Source organism: Ammospiza nelsoni, chromosome 8, assembly GCF_027579445.1.
Source record: "Ammospiza nelsoni isolate bAmmNel1 chromosome 8, bAmmNel1.pri, whole genome shotgun sequence".
NCBI lineage: Eukaryota > Metazoa > Chordata > Aves > Passeriformes > Passerellidae > Ammospiza > Ammospiza nelsoni.
The window spans coordinates 24,865,544-24,883,760 of NC_080640.1; the positions used below are offsets into that span (position 1 = coordinate 24,865,544).

The following is an 18,217-nucleotide window of genomic DNA, read 5'->3' on the forward strand; positions in this document are numbered from 1 at the left end:
AAACTTTTACTATATTCTCCAAAAAATATTTGTGTTAGTGTCTGGTATTCCTATGGCACCATTTCAGGAAAGGTGTGAGTTCCAGAAGTGTGAGGAGCAGAAAAAGAAACCATCTGTTACATAGGAGATGAGCTGCCCAACAGAACTGGAGGGAGAAATTGTCTGGAATGAGTCACCAGCTTGTTGTTTTCTACGGGTGAAATACCAAGCCCTCTATCTCATGTTATAAACAGCATTTTTTCTTCTCTCATTCTTTGCCTGTTCATGAGTTTTGCTCCAACTTTAATTAATTTTACAATGTTTACATGTGTTTTGCCTGTGAGAACTGGGCTTTTCCTTCTGAACAGAAGATGACTTTGGCAGCCCTGAGAATTCAAAGCTTATCCAAGTGTTCACTTTGATCAGGGATAAGGCACTCCCAGTTGGATAAATTCCCTGAACAAATCTGCAGTGTGGCCTGTGATTTCTGCTCTGGAAACCAAATATCTCTTTCACGTGGCATCAGATTACAGGAGAGCTGAGCATCTTGGAGACAGGTGTTGTGCAGTCATTTTGGTATAAATTATTTAATAACAGCCTTGAGTCCCACTTATAGTAACTGATGACTTGCAGAGACAAGTAACTGCTTTGGAAACAGAAGCACAGATTTTGGAGGCTGAATTAAATAGACACAAAAAAGGTAAGGTAAAGGTAAGTATAATTTTTGGCCTGGTAAAATGATGCATGTGCTTGTGCTGTGCCCCTAAAAGGGGCCTGGAATACCAAGATAAAGGGTGTATTTATAATTGTTCTCTCTTGGAGATTCAGTTTTGAATCTCCTAGTAAAATTCAGATTTCATATTTTCAATCATTATGTGTTAAATGTGTGGTTCAAGGGTAATAAGTTATGGCATGCTCAGCAGGCTGGTGGTTCTTTCTGCCTGAGTTCCTCATAAATACAGCGTGAGAGAAACACTTGCTAATAATCTTGAAACAAATGAAAAATTTGTCTCTATTTCATCTTGGAGCTGAGCTGTAAACTTGGAGAGATTGCTCTCTAAATGCAGCTTCTGATACATTCTTTTATGATGTAAATAATGGACAGTGCATACAGCCCTATGTTTCCTCAGTATTTAGTGATGCCTTTGCTCCTGGGGCACTTTTATTCTGGTTCTAAAATTGACTGATAATGATCACTTAGAGCCTAGAGTGGTATTTATCCTGTGACTACACAAGTCCACTGCAGCAGCTGCTGACATGGAAATAATTTCTTTTTTGAAGTTTCAGCTATTTTCATGCAGCTCTTCCCATGTGATTGGAAAATGAATTGTGCTGTAACTACAAAAAGGAATAAAACAGTAACCCAGGCAGGCAAGCTGCTTTGTGTGCAGTACAAAATCATGAGAAGAGAATAAAATGATGTGTTCTGGCAATCTATAGGCATCAGCTGAGGTACAGGAGATATAAATCAAGATTTAGATGCAGCGGAAAGCAGAAATATTTTTTTGTCAAGTTAAATCCAAAAGCCTGCTACTGAGATGTTCTCAAAGTGGAATTTAGCTCATGCAGAAAAAAAAGCAAAAGGCCCTGCTTGTTTGATATGTCCTTAATGTGAGAGAAGTGATCCTATAAGCTTTTATGATTTTCTTGATGGGAGCTTCTTTCACCTCAGGTGAACTACAAAATTCCGGACTGTATTCACTAGGAATGGGTGGATATCACGACAAGAAAGCCCAGTACTACAACTTTGACAATTAAGAAAAATGTTTCCATTGAAGGCTGAAAGTGTTTAACCATGGAGGAGCAGATTTTCAATTTGTCTTCCACTTAGTTTAAGACTGAGCTAAGTGCCTCTAAGGAGAGAAGGATTGTGGCTTCACTGGCAAGTTATGGACCCATGGAAACATAAAAATGTGTCTGTACAGAGGAGCCATTGATGCCCAGCTCATCTGTTTTATAGCTGTTATTTTCATTGCCTAATTCCCTGTCTAACTTTATAAGTAATGACATTTATTTTCTCTGCACTAGGTTATACAGGTACAGCAAAAAAGCAATTACTGAAATTGGTAAAGGATATGAATTTTCCAGAGTATGATTTATCTGCTGATCTGCTTCATGCCTTCCTTGTCATTACTGGCAAAGTATCTTTGCAGTTCTTAAGTGAACTGCATTCCTTTTCTGCATTAATTGGTGTCCTGCAGCTATGAAAAACAGAACACTTAAAATTTTGCCTGGGAATTTTTAATCAATAGTTATTACCTAAAAACATAGGAAATGGTGCAATATTTAAAAGATGTATTTGGGTTTACGGATCAGAAATAGTTCAGTCTCCAATGCATTCATTTGGAATGATTATGTAAGTCTATTTTGAGACTGTCTCCAAAAACCACTGTGAACTGTTTTGAGACCATTTCATCTGCAGCTGGACTAAGGGTAGTGATAGATTTTTCTCCCAGTGCATCAGCCAGTAGGTCACAATGACTAAACCACTGATTAAAAAAAACCAAAAAACTGGAGTAGTATTTTGAAGATATGAATGGTTGCTTTCTCTCAACCATTTTGTGGGGTTTTTTTTAGAAATATTATTCCTGCTGCCCTATCAGCCACGTTCTCAAGAGTTCACTTCTTAAGTGTGATTTAGACTGATTTTTACATTACTTTTCCCAGCAAATCTCCATTAGAGTTGAGAAATTTATGAAGCTTCTTGTAACCTGAAGTTAATGTTTATTTTCAGAGTAGACTGTGCTTCATTCAAATGGCATCTGTACAAACCACAAATTGGTTTCCAGGTAAGTGCAAAAGTTCTCTTGTGCTAAACACACTGGAAGTTCTCAAAAGCAGAATGGGAAAACATTCCTATTGCATGCCTAGTTTCCTATGGCCCAGAGTTATCAGATAATTAACTTTTAAACCAGACTGTGTACAGGAAAGGCATATTTGGCCTCAGCAAGTATTGGATCTATAGAACATCTGAGCTGCATTTCTTGCAATAAACCTCCAGTCCTTGAGCTTTTAGGTTCCTTCTGGCGTCACTCCTCATTTCCAGCATTTCCTGTGCTGTTGGTTTACCCTGGTGTAACCGTCTCAAGGGAAATGCTCCCCCAGCTCTAGCACCTCCTGTGCAGAAGGGGAGCAGCAGAAGGGAGCTGCCAGCTTCCCTTCCTTTTGTTACCTGGTCAACTCTCCTGTCCTGAGGCAGTGCCCAGAGGAGCAGAACAGTGATGCTGCAATCTGACAGCCTGCAAGGCCATCATGCAGGAGGCAGGCTGATCTCAGCTGGACAAAAGTCCACAGGGCAGAAGCCACACCTAGAAACAGAAAATGAGCTCTTACTAAGTCATTTTACTTGAAATTTTAAAATTCAGCAAGGTGTTATGAGATGTGCCCTAAGTTCTGACCTTTTTCATCATTTACATCAGGGACACCTTTTCTTCCTTGAGGAACACCTTTCTTCAGTAGATGCTAAAAAGAAGGAGTTTGAAATTGTGGTCTATTGTCTTCCAGAAGGCTTAAATCAGCATTCCTGATGACCACTTAATTTTGCATTAATTATAAACTAATCTGTATTTGCTGTTATATCCCTGATTAGAACCAACTCATATTGTGCTAATATGACCTCCACAGAGCTTATAAGTAATTCAGGATGAAAGCAGCATTTGTTAATCAGCTGCTGGGTTTATCTTTCTAAAACACAATTTCAGGTTAAGTACATACTCAAGAGGAGCTATCCTGTCACATGTGAAAAAACACAATCATTGAAAGGCTCTTTTCATTCTCTTTAGTTTTCAAGTGGCAATTTTTAGTGGAAGCTACAAGGTGCAAACAGGAAGCCATTCAATCAGTAGCAGCTCATACTTACTGCTTTACTTTTTACTTATAACACATAAATATGGGGGAGCAAGTGACTAATGCACAGTTAGAGCACAGGAGAGGTGTGTTCTTTGCTGTGGCTGGTTTCCTGTTGTGAAGGCATCAAACTCTTCAGTTTAAACATGCAGAGGAGAGAAGCTTTATGCAGGGCCTGTGACTTGAGCACTGCCAAATGGCTCTGCTCTGTTGCTTAGCACCTGGAGAGCTAAGGAGTGAAAAACGATTCCTGGGTTGCAGTTTGGCCAAAAATGCTCAGGGGAATAAATAATGCAAGATTGCCTGGAAAGCCAGGCATGGCCTTGTGTCTCTTTTAAGCTCTGCTAAACCTCTCACCACCAGCAGCATCACTGGATACTCTGTGCTCTCTCTAGCACAAATGACTTTGTCCTGAGGCACCTGCAGTTAAAATCTCTTTTTATGGCCTGTGACCCCAGTGAAGATCCAGACATCAGTTGAGCTGTTTAGATCAGTGCTTCAGGGCAGACACTTGTAAGAGCTTTTTCCTGGCTTTCTGTGAGCTCTGCTTTGTTTATGACTTCAGCTGGTGGCACAGTGTGTCCCTCTGAGCTGAGCTGCTGTGCTCATCCTGCAAAGAAACTTCTGCCATATTTGCAGTGGGAGGAAGACTCTACTGTGTGCAACTGGCTGGCATCCTCTTCCAGGGTGTTTAAATTCAGATAAAATTTCAAGCAGCTGGACTAAGTACAGAGAATGTGAGAGCAGCAGTCAACCCATGTTTAGGTGTCTGATTTCAGAGCCTGAGATTGCTGTGTTGGGCTTCATGCAAGCACACCTGCACCTGCTCAGTAGTGCAGCAGCCTGAACTTCACTGTTTCCTTTCCTCATCAGGCTTTCTGGGCTCACCTGGGAGGATCCTGAACAGAATCTTTTCCCTTTCCCTGCACAGCTGTGCTACAAAACTTGGCTGCCTTTGTCTTGTGCTTCAGCTGTGTAGGAAAAAAGTTCTGTGCAAATTTCCATCCTGCCCCAACAATTATATCAAGCACATTTATAATTCAAAGTTTTCTTTTGATGTAAGAGAAGTTAAACCATGCAAGTTTCTTTAGCTGAGATGGAAAGACACAGAGTTTCACCAGATTTAGCTGGAAATCCTGAAACCCCTTCAGCAGAATCATATTGATTAGTTACTCTCTTGTTTACATTAGTTACTCTAATTAGTCTACATTAGTCTACATTAGTTACTCTCTTGTTTATCTCCTGTCTTGCACTTTATGTGTCCAACGACACCGCTGTGACGTTGTCCCATGCAGAAGTGGCTTGACCAGCACTACATTGCCTACAAATCACAAGCTATTAACTTCTCTATCCCCTTACACCCTCTCCACCCTGCCTAAGCAACCATACATAGTATTCACAGAAACTAAAGACAGGAGGAAATTGTGTACTTTTTAAACCCTTTTACCTTTTTATTCTAGAGCTGCAGCTAAAATGGAAAAAGGGGTGTATTTATGGGACTTCCTAAGCCTGTTAAGTAGATCTTTTATTTATGCAACAAAAACTAGTGGAGCAAATATTATCTTGAAGCCTCTGATTGTCCTCTGTGGGATGTTATATTTTCTACTACATGGTCTTTAGCTTCAAGCTGCAATTGCCTCCCTCTGGAGCATCTCACCTGTCATTTTCATGAGTGAAGTGCATTTCTAGGTTTCATGACTAATGGTGAAAAGAAGTTAAAAGCCTTTCAATGGAAAAGTTCTACACTTTTCCAAAGCAAAGTGAAAATATTTCTATTCCTTTTCTTTATAATACCATGTTTTAAATACTATCTTAAAGCAAAACCTGTATTTTTAATAAGTGGGGATTAAGTGTTGGCAACAGTATGACAGGACTGGATGACAAGAAAAGTTTTCAGTTTCTCATATACTAGCAGTTTAAAAAGTTATTTAAGAAATAGTTCAAATGTATCTGCAGTGCTTAAGTATATATTAGATATACTTAAGTATATTAGATTTAAGAGATACATATTATTATGTATATCACTTCACTAAAAATTGTGTATTACTCTTTGTCTCAAGTTACTGGGAGCTCTCCAGTGGTTTTGAATGATGCAGTCCTAATGTTTATTTTTGTCAAATATTCTCAAAATAGTTCTGAATTTGGTCTTTATTCTGGCAAACGGTGAGTTGTTGAAAATATTATAGTTTACATTATTTATCTCTGTAGCAATAACAAAGTATGTTCCTCAGGAAAGCTAAAAAACCCATAAAAGATGGCAATTATTAAACAGTTGGGCCCCATTTGTGTAGGAAAATAGATTCTAGAGAAATGCAATGTACTACTGGCATGGTGACACTGGTACCAAAGCAGGAGCACAGTTCTCAAGGTTTTGAAAACTAAATTTTAGAGGTTAATACTTAAAATCACTCCAGTTTCAGGGGACTGCCCACAGGAGCAATGGCAATGGCTGAGCCTGAGCAAGAGGCACTCTGCTGTGCCCAGCAGGCTGGGCTGTGCACAGAGCTGGGGAAAACCTGGTTTCTAGCTTTGGTCCCTGAGGTGTTCTGGTAAGGCAGACAAACAATGAGACTACTTGAAAAATGAGAATGTTTGAGGAGCTCTTGTGTAGATTCCCACTCCTGGGAAACAAGCATGTTCCTGTCTGCCTAGAATGAGTCCTCAAATCCAAGTAAGAGTGCCAAAACGAATTTATAAATAAATGTAATCCTTTCCTTATACTATAAAAGGTATATTTTATACTAGAATAGGTAGCTGAAATGATTTTCAATAATTGTATCGAGTTTCTTTTGTCTTACTAACAAAAATTATGTTTAATCTTCCTTAAAGGCTGTAAGGGATGACCCCCATGGAATAACAAAATGATATTTTATTAGTTAAGTAGTTGACATTCTGGTTATTACATTTCTCAGAGTTATTAAACATTCTCTTTGATTTGTCATTCAAGTTAAGTCTGCTGTGTTTTAATAACCTACTAAACTTTTTCACTTTGAATCATTTTGGCCTCAAGCAACATTCAAGATCTTCCCCTCTCTTGAGAGAGAATCTGAGGGGGTAGAACTCTGTTCATTCCCGTTTGTTTTATTTCTACTTCTTTGAGTCTTCATCTGTTCCTTGTTTTTATCCATTAGCTGAATTTCAAGGGGCTTTAAATAGAGCTTTTCTCGTTTACCGTTGCAGGAACCTTCCAAGAATATTTCTGCACCAAAGCCTCTGCAAAAACTGCACCTTAACTAGCTTCAAATCAGCTGAGATGTATCAATCAAAGGTTGCTTTCTTTCAACTTTGTGTTCACTGTCCTGGAAAAATCTGCGGGAAATGGAATTCTGTTATAACTGTTATCTTAATTTTCAGCTCATAATAGCAATAAAAACCGCAATAGGTGATGCTTGCTGAGAATTCATTAATGGTTGTGTCCCTTCAGTAAAATACAATGCAGCTTCATTTCACTGTGATCATCAGACCTTAACAGCATCTTGGTGAGTTTATTATTTTCCTTTGCTACTCTGTATTTTCTGCCATGTGTTTTCAACCACAAGTTTCTCCCAAGAACTTTGAATTTCTATTGCAAATAAGACTTTGACAATGCTTTTGGATACATATGTTCTAACACTTATCAGTGAGACATTACACAGCCATTTCCCAGCAATAACAACATAATAAGAGCTTGGCAGAATTTTTTTCCCATCAGCAGGCTAGATTATTTTAAATTGACAGCAAGAGCCAGGTGGCTATTCATAAGGGCAAGATATGAATTGCAAGCACACGTTTCCAAGGCAATGCTGGCCAGTGGCTGTTCAAGCATAAATTGCTTCGTATTACCCCTTTTGATGGGAGGTAAGTGGTGTTCCCATCTCTATGGGAACACAAAGTGGCAGGACACCTCCAGCATTACTCCTTGCACTGTTCCCAGTGAAAGAGGGCAATGTTTACTCCTCTGTGACACACCTAAGTGACATTGCAGTGAGTAATTTCCTTGTGCTGTTGAACAAAGATCAGGAGTCATGCCCCATGCTGTTAGGCAGTATTCCTGTAAGGGGGCTGCTTGCTGCAGGAGATGGAAGGAGGAATTAGAGTTGGTGATGTGTCCTACAGGATAAAAAGGTGAATTGATGATCTGAGGGGAAAATAAAAGGATTCCTCAGTGATCCTAGGAATAACATCTCTCTTTAGTTTAGCTAGCTCTGAAACAGGTAAGAAACAGACTTGAAAACATTACTAGGTTGTGAATTTAGAGTGAAATGTTTCTGTTTATGAAAAGACAAGATAGAAGCTGATTAGAGTGTGGTCCAAACTTTTACTAAACCTAGATAATGAGTTTGGGAAGGGAAGAGCACTTGGTCTGCCCAAAGGAAGGAAGAAAGCTCTGTCTAGAAATTTTATTGTCAAAGCAAGAGCTGCTTGATGCCTTTGTTTTAATGTGCTGTTTGACTTTCTCCTTTTTTAATTCAAGGCATAGAAACAATAGTTCAGTCAAAATTACTTTAATCTAGCAACTTGCCTACCATTTTCACAAAACCCAAGAGACCACTTTGATATCTGTACTTTAAATCAACTATTTTAAGTATATGAGAGAGAAGGAATCTAATGTAATCTGAAAGCAAAGGCCAGGTACTTCTGTTAACATAGATTTAACTTGAAAGTTCTTTGGCAGGAGAGAACCATGACTTTAAAAAAAAGAAACTGAAATCTGGTCACCTCTTTTCTTGATAGCAAAGTTTGAATTGTTTTTCCTAGAATAGAAAATTGATAGATTGAAAGGAATTTGGGTTAGAGTTAAGGTTCAGTTCAGTCTGGTGAAGCCAGCTCTTTAAAATCCAATGCTCCAAGCTCTGCTCCTCATCTCTGCTTGGAAACTCATTATCTATATTCAGTATTCTTTCTCCTTCTACATCTACCTGTGTACACTTAAACATAGAAATCTCCCTGGGATCCACTCCCAAAATAACAGTGTTTCCCCAAAATAACAGTATTTCTCTGATGCCATGCTTTTTTCATAAATATAAACAGGTCTCATCAGCAATTACATTCTTCCTATAATGTGTTTATCCTCAAGTTAAGGTCTAGGGCAAACAGAGCAGAGTTTTCTTTCAGTATTAGCAGTGTGGTTAAGTGCCTCACTGTCTACATTTTTTTGCTCCCATTTCTGCATCAGTGCACTGTGAATTAGCATACAAATTATTTTATCTGTGCTTCTTATTTTCCAAAGGCGGGGACTGTTGAACTTCCCATATTTTTGTTTGGTTTTGTGTCAATAAAATTGAATTGCAGGAGGGGAGGAGGTAACACTTCACCTACTGGGTTGTTTCATGACATAAGAGGTGACATACGCTTAGTGCCCTGTATTTCTGGTGAAGTCTTGAGCTGATGCCAATGAGCCCTCTTAAAGCTAACTATAGACACTTAACTCTATATGATTTAAAGCTCAGCAAATAAATTACAGTGGAAATGCTAGAATGCAAATATGAAAATGACTATTGTTTTGAAGGAGGTAAACATGGAGAATGGACCACACCTGCTTACCACACAGATGCTGTACCAGGACTCGCTCAGAGAGTCAATATCAGGAACTTGCAGCGCAGTGACACACTTTAAATTATTGTCTCACAAATCGCTACTATAAACTAGCAAGGCTGTGAATCACTATTTTGTGTGAAAGAGCACAACATAGCTTTACACAGATCAGGATATGCTATTATCATAATCAGTTAGTGATCAGCTCACTTCAAAACAGCAAAATGAGGAGTTTACCTTGTGTTCTGAAATTGAGAGGCTTGAAAGCTGTATAAAATTAGTTCTGGTTCTGAAACTTCCTTGGTAATTAGTTTTTTGAGGCTAGCATGCAGAGCTGTTATAGAAAGCTGTTATTTTGGCCACATGACATCTTGAAAATCAGATTCCATTTTTCCCCCAAGTTCTCCTTTGCTGAGTTGAGCAGGGTTTGGGTTTAATCCACTGTCAGAAGATCATATTTAATATTCTTATGGGTTTTCCTAATGCTAGAAGAAGGCATGCAGCACCTGGGGTCCTCTGAAACCATTAAAATTCCCTGGCTGAGTTTTGTGGGTGTTTCCCAGCTAAAGGCCTTCACCATTACCACACAGGTTTACCTGCAAATTTCAGAATTCCTATCCCAGCTATTCTACAGGGATGCTAGGATGCAGAAAAAATATTTACTTTCTTTCTTCCTTGTTGAGTATCTTTGTTTTCCCTCATTCTCTGCTGCATAACTAAGGAAAGTAAATCTAATGACTAAGTAATCTCTCACATTGCATTATGTTTTAGATTTCTTATCAGATTCCATTGTGTATGATCTGACTCATGGGAGAATAACTGTTATCAAATGTATCTTTCTTCAAAAGTTCTACCAAAAGATAAGAATTGATAACATTTTCCTAGATCATAAGCCATGTTTTGCTCATGTCACACTTTCATAAATGAATAGAGATAAGCTACTGGAGCTTTACTGATCTCCCTGTTTAATGATTTCAATTCTTTAATTCTCTTTTAATATGAACTGTGTTAGGCGGAAGAAACAGTACAAATCTCCAGAGACTTATCCTGTTCATGTGTTAGAGCTGCATATGTATGCAGTGATGCAGCAGAAAAACCAGCCCTTACAAATGTTGCAGAGTTACCTAGAAATTAGATCTGTTGAGATTTTATTCTGGTAACATTCCCAAGAAATTGGGCACCTAGCAATATTTAAAATATTGCTTCTCATAATCGGGATCCATTAAGTCTCATCTTATTCTGGAATTGAAGAAATTTCCTATGTACCCCAGAGGTCTGCTGCCATCCAGAAACAGAATTACCTGTGTCTTTGTGGTCAATTGTCTGGTATCTGTGCTATTTCCAAACTGCAAAAGGAATGGGAAAAATATCTGTTTGGTACTGTCTAACCCACATCTTATCCACTCAACACCAGTTTTTTACATCTACCTCATCTGGACTACAGAGAGAAAGAGTTTCCATTGGTGGTGCAGAAGGACTAATGTGCATTCAGAGCTCTGCTGCCCATCTGGCAGAGGAAGGACTGAAGATAGATTATCTAGAGCATACATCTGTGAGTGTTAACTGATCATTTGCTAAGAAACCTGCTACACCCTCAGTTTGCTATTTGTAGGGGTTTTTGAGATGGAGAACAGGCCATGCTGGGCAGTTTAACTGCAGGAAAAGGCTCACAGTTGTGAATGGAGTTGTATTTAAGTGCCTGCACTATGTCTAAGGGGAATCCTAAATGCATCTTCTGCTTTGATATTTTATCTTGGCTAGGTCGGCCAGTTGATATTAAACATTTCTAATTGCTGGACAGGGAGTCTAAAGATGTTAGATTGCAGCTATGAATCCTGCTGGAATCATTCAGAAAGAATAACACTATTATTAGGGGTGATGACAAAACTTAAATAGTTTCAGTGAAATGCAAATGAAAAATAGAGACCACAGTATAAACTGACAAAACACAGAAAATCTGTGAAGCTGAGATATTTTTGTCTCTCAGGTGAAACATTGATGTGTTGTCTTGCTGGGGTTTATAAAACAAACCCCATCTAGGATCAATCATTTTAGAGTAGAATGCATCAGAACCAGAAGGGAGTTGCAAAATCCCAATATGTATTTCTGGGAAACAGCAGGAGCAAAAGCTCTGGTTTCTTCTTTTTTTTTAAATCCATTTGAGAATTTTGTGCATGTATACAGATTTTTTCCAAGATCCATCTCTGACCAAGAGAGGAGCAGCTGTCTTGTGCAAGAGAGACCAGAATGAGCATTCTAGCACATAGCTAGAAAATTGTATTAAGGTAAGATAAATACATCAGATACAGAGAGGGAGGAAAGTTTAGAATTCTGATTACTGGGTCAGACTATTTGGAAGGTACCAGGCTTCCCCAAGATTAATCACAAGATTATCTTTCCTTTCACAAGAGCCACTGGTGGCCATCTGCCATTTTTTGCTTTTATAACACAACAAACCATTTTAAAATATGGCCTAAAATTGCTGAAAGTTACTTTACAGTTTTATATCTTTTGTGTCTACAAATCTGGGGTTATCTGTTAGTTCTGGGTTGTATTTTCTACAACTTTGGCTTTATTTTGTTAAAAAAAAGAAATTTCTCAGCCCTTAAAACTGGCCTCAGTATTTGCATAACAAACATATGAGCAAAACTGAAAAAGCTCATTCGTGGCCTCAGTATCCACTTCAGCCATATCATTTAACAAACACCACACTATATAAAGGGAATTGGTGTGAACTGATTTTTCATTTCATTTTGAAGCAGAAGGGTAAGTTGAATTTCCTTTTAATAAATCACAAAGAATTTCAGCTAGAAGGCAAATCTGTTCCTTTTGATTGCTGTGGTCATATTTACATTCTACAATTAAATTTCCCTTTATTAGTAATTTTTTTGCTTTGCTTATACTAGCAATTTTGGTAGATAAGGAGGTGCCTGAAGGACACTAGATAGTAATGACTGATGAAGGTCATTAAAACTGGATTAAAACTGAAGGGCTGTGTTTTTTCAGTTTTGCTATATAACTGATCAGGGGTCTGACTCTGCATCATAATCCAATTATGAGCTGGATGCAGTAGCCCATTGAAATGTAATTCCCTGAATGATCATCACCAGGCAAAGGGTCCACGTTGTAATTGCATTTCCTTATCTCAAGGATGTAAGTATTCCTATCACCTAAGGTAGGTTTCTGTTAGGGTCTTTAATAACCTGCTCTCTCTGAGTCACTGGCCAGTGTTTCCAGAGGGCTCTGCTGGCCTTCAGTAAAGGGCAAACAACCCGAGATGCTCCAAATTCAACAAACCAAACTCAACAGCACTTTGATACTGCACATCTGCTCTCAGGTGGATTTGATTTTACATTGTTTAAAGTGCACGTTCTTGACCATACTGCTGCTAGTTAAACAGATCCTATATGCTGCAAATTTATGACAAAATTGACTATTTGTATATTCAAGGGTATGTCGCATCAGACTGATGTTGATGAGACATTCCCTGCGCGAGGGCGCGCACGGCCCTAAGTCCGGCTAGCAAAAGGGGAGCGACGCCCCTGAGCATCAGAAGCCAGCCCCCCTTGGCGTCCTGGCCTCGGGCTGCGCTGGATTGCGGCCTTGGGTTCACGCAGGACGAGACGAGTGAGGAGGCGACCACTTGCTGGGGGTAAAACGTCGGTTTATTGAGGAGCCCACAGGCAGCAAAAAGGGCAACCAACAGGTGGAAAAACCCACAGCAAACGGCCCCGAACACGGGGGTGGGGAGGGAGACAGAGTTTTTACAGGGAAGGGGTGGAGAACGAAGGGGAAGCCCAGCTAAGCAATAGGGGAACATGTGGGGCTGTACATAAGAAAACTGACACAAGAACTTATCCAATAAGCACAGAACAAAGGAGGGGCCCCGGGACGCCAGCCAACCCCAACCCCCAGAGAGAAGAATGTTCTCGAAAGCAGGGAGGAGTGGGGGGTGATTGACTGGGCCCAGGGGGGAGGAAAACTTTACTTATATGGTGGGATAAGGGAGGAGCAGTTATGTAACTTGGGAGATTGACAACTAACGGGGGCAGGGGTAACCACAGTAACTCAACTGTCAGGGCAATAGCGGCGGGAAAACTGGGAAGAGAGGAACCATTTATGGAGAACAAAGGGAGAACATACATAAAATGAGGGAGCAAACTGAGAAACTTAAAAACACACTACAACAATTCCCCTAGAAAAACCAGTTGCTGTTGATGCAGATTAAAAATAACCTCCTATAAAAGAGTCAATATGGAAGATCTAAACAATGCTTTTTCTTTTAAAAGCTTACTTCACTTAATAAATGACACTAGATGATATTTTTATTCTGCTTGGCATATATAATTTGAAATGTAATAGCAAATACCTTGTTATAGCTAGATGAACCTAGATGTTAATAATCTTACCACATTCAAGCCAACCAAGCTTTTATTTTAAATTTTAAGTGGAGTTAGACTTAGAACCTAGTATGTGTAAATGCTGATTTTTTTTAAAAGATGGAAGTTTTTAAGAGAGAGCAGGTACAGGATCCTCTTTGATTTGTGCCAATTAAAAAAGTGAAGTAATGGATATTATTTGTTTTGTATGAGTCAACCCATGAGCATCACCCCATTGGACGCAGATACACATTCTGGCATCTTGAACCTTTCTTTATATCTCCTGTTAGTTTAACTGAAAGATGTCAATAACTGTATATTTGAATGCCATAGTATCTTACAGTCCTTCAGGTTTCACAGCTGCACACCCACTCACTCTGCTGTAAACAACCCACAATATATGGTTTTAAAATGCTTTTTAGTCATGATAGCTCAGCACTCAGATTATAACCCTAGTTGTTGTTTTATCTGTGGGTATAAAATAAGATGAATAAGCCTTTTGCCAACCAGCAAAAGTTTATTTTCTACAAGATTAACTGACATTTTCAAGCTTGTGGAATTTTGTTCAAAACAGGATAGGAATGTCAATTGAGCTGTGAAGTTTTGCCCATGTGTAAAACAGTATCTGTTTATGCCAAATAAATGTGCTTAGATAGCGTTGTGCTGTAACGAGCTCCCAAACATGACCAGTCCCACTGTGACAGATCTGCCTTTCTGGTTAATATCCTATGCATCATTGGGTGATTACAGTCCTTGCAGACAGCTAATGGCTTAAGTGTGATCAGTTACCTCTGAGCTTATCATTTCTCAAGGATTAATCCAACAAATAGTCAGCGACAGTGAAAGGGCTAATTTATCTTCACTACTCCAAGTTTATCAGTCTAGAAAGAGTTTTGTGTATAAACTACACAATGTTTGCAAAATAAATCTTTTACATCTGAAATATAAACTTTATTTAAACAAGGAAATAATGTAAATTTCAAGAAGGGGTGATGGGGGGGGGAAGTGTGCAGCTGTATAAACCAATGTCTACAATTTCTTACAGAATTACCTGACAAATGTGTGATGGCTTTTTTTACAGCTGGCCTGAGAAATCATGTTGTCTTACTCATCCTACACCCTCATAGCACTGGCTGCTTTGTTAGTGACTTGCCATGCATTGAGTAAATGCCCAGAAATTTCTGGGCTGCCTGGTATCCCTGGAAGGAATGGTCTGAAAGGTAAGCAAACTTCCTATTTTGCAAGAGACCCACCTCACAAAGGCTGCATGAACAGATAACACAGAAGGACACGTGCCCTCAAGGAAGTAGATGTGTTAAGCACAGGAAGGAAAAGAGAATGGAGGAAATGGGCAGTTTGTTTTTTTCTAAAAAATGGGTCTCCTCTCTCTTCTGGGGGAAGAGAGGAATTGAACCAGTTATCAACACTCTAACATATAAATATTTTATATATATGTAGAAATGTTTTCTCCAGGTCTGCTGGCAAGGCTAAAGCACTATTAGAATTATTCCCAGTCTCCCTGCATTAGGTCAAATATGGGGGGATTTTAATGGATTGTGAAGTGCAGTAGGAGCTGCAGTGTTGCTGGGGATGCAGCAATGTTTTGTGCTTCTCCATTGCTGTTTATTTTAGCTGTGGATTGTGGATTGTGATCATGAGAGTACATTAGTGACTTTATTCTACACATAGGACCCTCGTTACCTGTGGAGAATGGTAGGAAAAAAAGAATCTACCTTTGCAGTGGGTTCCCATCTTTAGCAAGCAGTGCTGGATTTATTTTATGCTATTCAGAAACCTTCCACTACCACTGTTTATGGCTCCCATTAAAGCAAGATAAACACCCAGCACTTGAAAAAGAAAGTCACACGGTGCCATAGAAACTGTTTCCTCCTCAGAGTGTTCCTCATGCCTGCCATTACCAATGAAACCTGTCTTTGGCAAAGCCAGTTTCATAGGTAAACTAACAAAAGGCTTCAACCTGTAGAGCTTCAGTTTCTTTTCTGCAGAGGAGAATTACCATCATTTCAGTGGATTGGATGTTTTTGTTAGTTTGCTTTAATATATATTAACAACAATGTGAAAAAATACTGTGAAAATATTTATTTTACTCTTGCTGATGTTAAAAAATGCATTTGCAAGTTAGTTCTGGAAAGTAATTGCTGTAATCCAGGGGATTGTTCCTAGCAGCACAGCCTAGTATAACTGTTTAACTTTTGTTTTTATCTGTGTAGGTCTGCCTGATTCTCTGGCCAGCAAATTTGCTTTAGCAAATTTGAAGCACCGACTTTTCCAACTTGAGGCTGGTAATTCTTCCCCTTGTTACTTTTTCAGCTCACAATCAATTTTAAGTGCAATAGGCAAAGTTAGTTATAGAACCATGACTTGCAGGAAAGAAACTGCATTTGGAATGGGTGTTACACCCCAAAACTCCATTTTCTCACTCAAAGGAGGGGAAGTCAGGGTTCTTATTTCTCTGGAGGGAAGCAGATTCCTCTTGGCAGTCATAATGCACTTTTATTCAAATTGGGTTTATTTTTAAGAATATTTCAACTACCTGATATTGCACTTTCCACATGGATTCATGGATATCTTGTACCACTTTTATCTATCAGTGACCAGATTGTTAAAGGTTCTAAATTGTTTTGTACTGAAAGAGATTCACAAAACAATTATCATTTTTCTGTTTCCCTTGCTCAAATCTGAAGCACACTGATCATCTTTAGAAAGTACCACTGATCATCTTTAAAAAGTACACAAAATATAATAGGGCTGATATTTAGCAGATGTTGGTGGGACATCCTTGTCTTGGAGATAAGGCCAAGTGGTCACAAGCAGAAAAATATATTTAGTGGGCAGTTAGTGAATGGATAAAATTAAGGATCTTTATTTCTCTTCTTCCTTAGCTCAATTTTTCCCTCTGTTCCTTTTAACACTTTTAGTTTTCATCTCTTGATTTCTTTTTATTTGCTTGTACTTCAGTATGCCATAGAGAATTTACAAAGCTAACTCTTTTCATGTTTCAGCGCTTGCTTTGAATGGGAAAATAAGAAAAGTAGGAGAGAAAATACTTGCTAGCAATGGGAAGAAAGCTGACTTTGTGTCTGCACTGCAATCCTGTGAAGAGGTTGGAGGAACTCTTGCAGCCCCCAAGAATGAGGAGGAGAATAAAGCTATTATGGACATTGTGAAGCAGTATAACCAATATGCTTACCTGGGCATTAGAAAGGGGGAGACTTCAGGTCAGGTTAAGTATTTAAATGGCATGCCTCTGATTTATAGCAACTGGCACCAGCATGAGCCCAATGGCAAAGAGAAAGAGAAATGTGTGGAGATGTACACTGATGGCACCTGGAATGACAAAAAATGCAATATGTACCGTCTCACAATCTGTGAATTTTAGAGAATGGCCTTTCAGCCACCTCAGAGAATGGAGATAATGAAGTATCTGTGTTTCAGGTTGATTAAATTCCTGCAATTTCTCTGTATCCTAAAATATAAGATTAATCATATTGTGATATTTTTTAGCCTTAGGAAAATGCCAAATTTTCTAGGTGATTAACATGATTAAAATGTGCCTGAACTGATGTGCTTGGTGTGTTTCTCCCTTTTGGAGGGTTGGGAATACCTCAGAATTCATTTCTCATGGCAGATTGTCTCCATACCTTTATGAAGGCTAGAGGAAAATTCCAAGGTTTGGGAGATTGGAAACGCTGAAGTTAAAATTGCCCATGGTGTCATAGTTGGAAGCATTTTGAAGTAATTAATAGTGTCTGCCTCAAAAGAGATGCACAGAGGTTGACTTCACTGGAGTAATTATGGTTTCAGGTTGTGGACATCACTTTCAATCACAGAGCCTGTGTCACATTGAACCACTCACTGATTCATTAGCATCCACCTTTTGTTTTATAAAAATATCAACAGTACTAGTTACAATTAATTTTTCTAGTTTCAGAGGCTACTCTCTATAATAAAGACAAAGATAAATATTGCACTCAGTTCAAGTAGATAGAGTGTATAAAATGCCAAAAATTGCATTTTGTTGCTAAAACAGCAGATTCCCTCAGAAAACCATGGGACTGCAGTGTTGGAAGGCCACCTGTCTTTTCCCAAAGCAGATAATATTTTGGGAAGGCAGCTAAGAGTGGAAGTTCAATCAGTTCAAACACAAACATCTCTGCTGATGTTATATACCAAGCAACAGCACAGACAGACTTCTACTCAAATCTGGTAAGACCGAGAAGCAAAATTTCACAGAATATTCTCCCTGCTACTCTGTTTGGGCAGCTGGTGAGCAGCAGGGGCAGCTGGGCAGAGTTACCACAGCAGCCAATTCTCACATTCTTACCTTGCAGTGAGGAAGCCCTGGGCTCATCCATCCTCATTTCCACACTACCTGAGGGGGGTAAAAAAAGAAAGCACCAGCTTTAAACTTTATGCATGAAACACGATCTCCTCCCCCACATCTGGCTCTGTGCAGGAGCCCCTGGGAGCTGGGCCTG

At 39.1% G+C, this 18,217-nt stretch overlaps 1 protein-coding gene across 3 annotated transcripts; it reads left to right on the forward strand.

Annotated features, from left to right (window-relative positions):
- The first annotated feature begins 654 nt into the window (after window positions 1–654).
- Window positions 655–17,302, forward strand: SFTPD (surfactant protein D). 3 transcript variants are annotated; one of them, XM_059477196.1, is made up of 5 exons: window positions 655–679; window positions 2,714–2,768; window positions 14,800–14,938; window positions 15,950–16,021; window positions 16,742–17,302. In XM_059477196.1, the coding sequence occupies exons 3-5, from the start codon at window positions 14,815–14,817 to the stop codon at window positions 17,116–17,118; spliced, it is 573 nt and encodes a 190-aa protein (XP_059333179.1). In that variant the 5' UTR covers window positions 655–679; window positions 2,714–2,768; window positions 14,800–14,814; the 3' UTR covers window positions 17,119–17,302. The 3 variants fall into 3 exon arrangements, with proteins under 3 accessions (XP_059333179.1, XP_059333178.1, XP_059333180.1); XM_059477195.1 differs by lacking the exon at window positions 655–679 and adding an exon at window positions 7,180–7,304 and having other exon boundaries at window positions 2,578–2,768; XM_059477197.1 differs by lacking the exons at window positions 655–679; window positions 2,714–2,768 and adding an exon at window positions 11,605–11,624.
- Window positions 17,303–18,217: the final 915 nt, after the last annotated feature.

Coding starts and splice junctions, on each gene's coding strand:
- SFTPD (XM_059477196.1), top strand. CDS start 14,815: ATGTTGTCTTACTCATCCTACACCCTCATAGCACTGGCTGCTTTGTTA. Junction 14,939..15,949: donor TGGAAGGAATGGTCTGAAAG/GTAAGCAAACTT, acceptor TTATCTGTGTAG/GTCTGCCTGATTCTCTGGCC. Junction 16,022..16,741: donor ACTTTTCCAACTTGAGGCTG/GTAATTCTTCCC, acceptor TTCATGTTTCAG/CGCTTGCTTTGAATGGGAAA.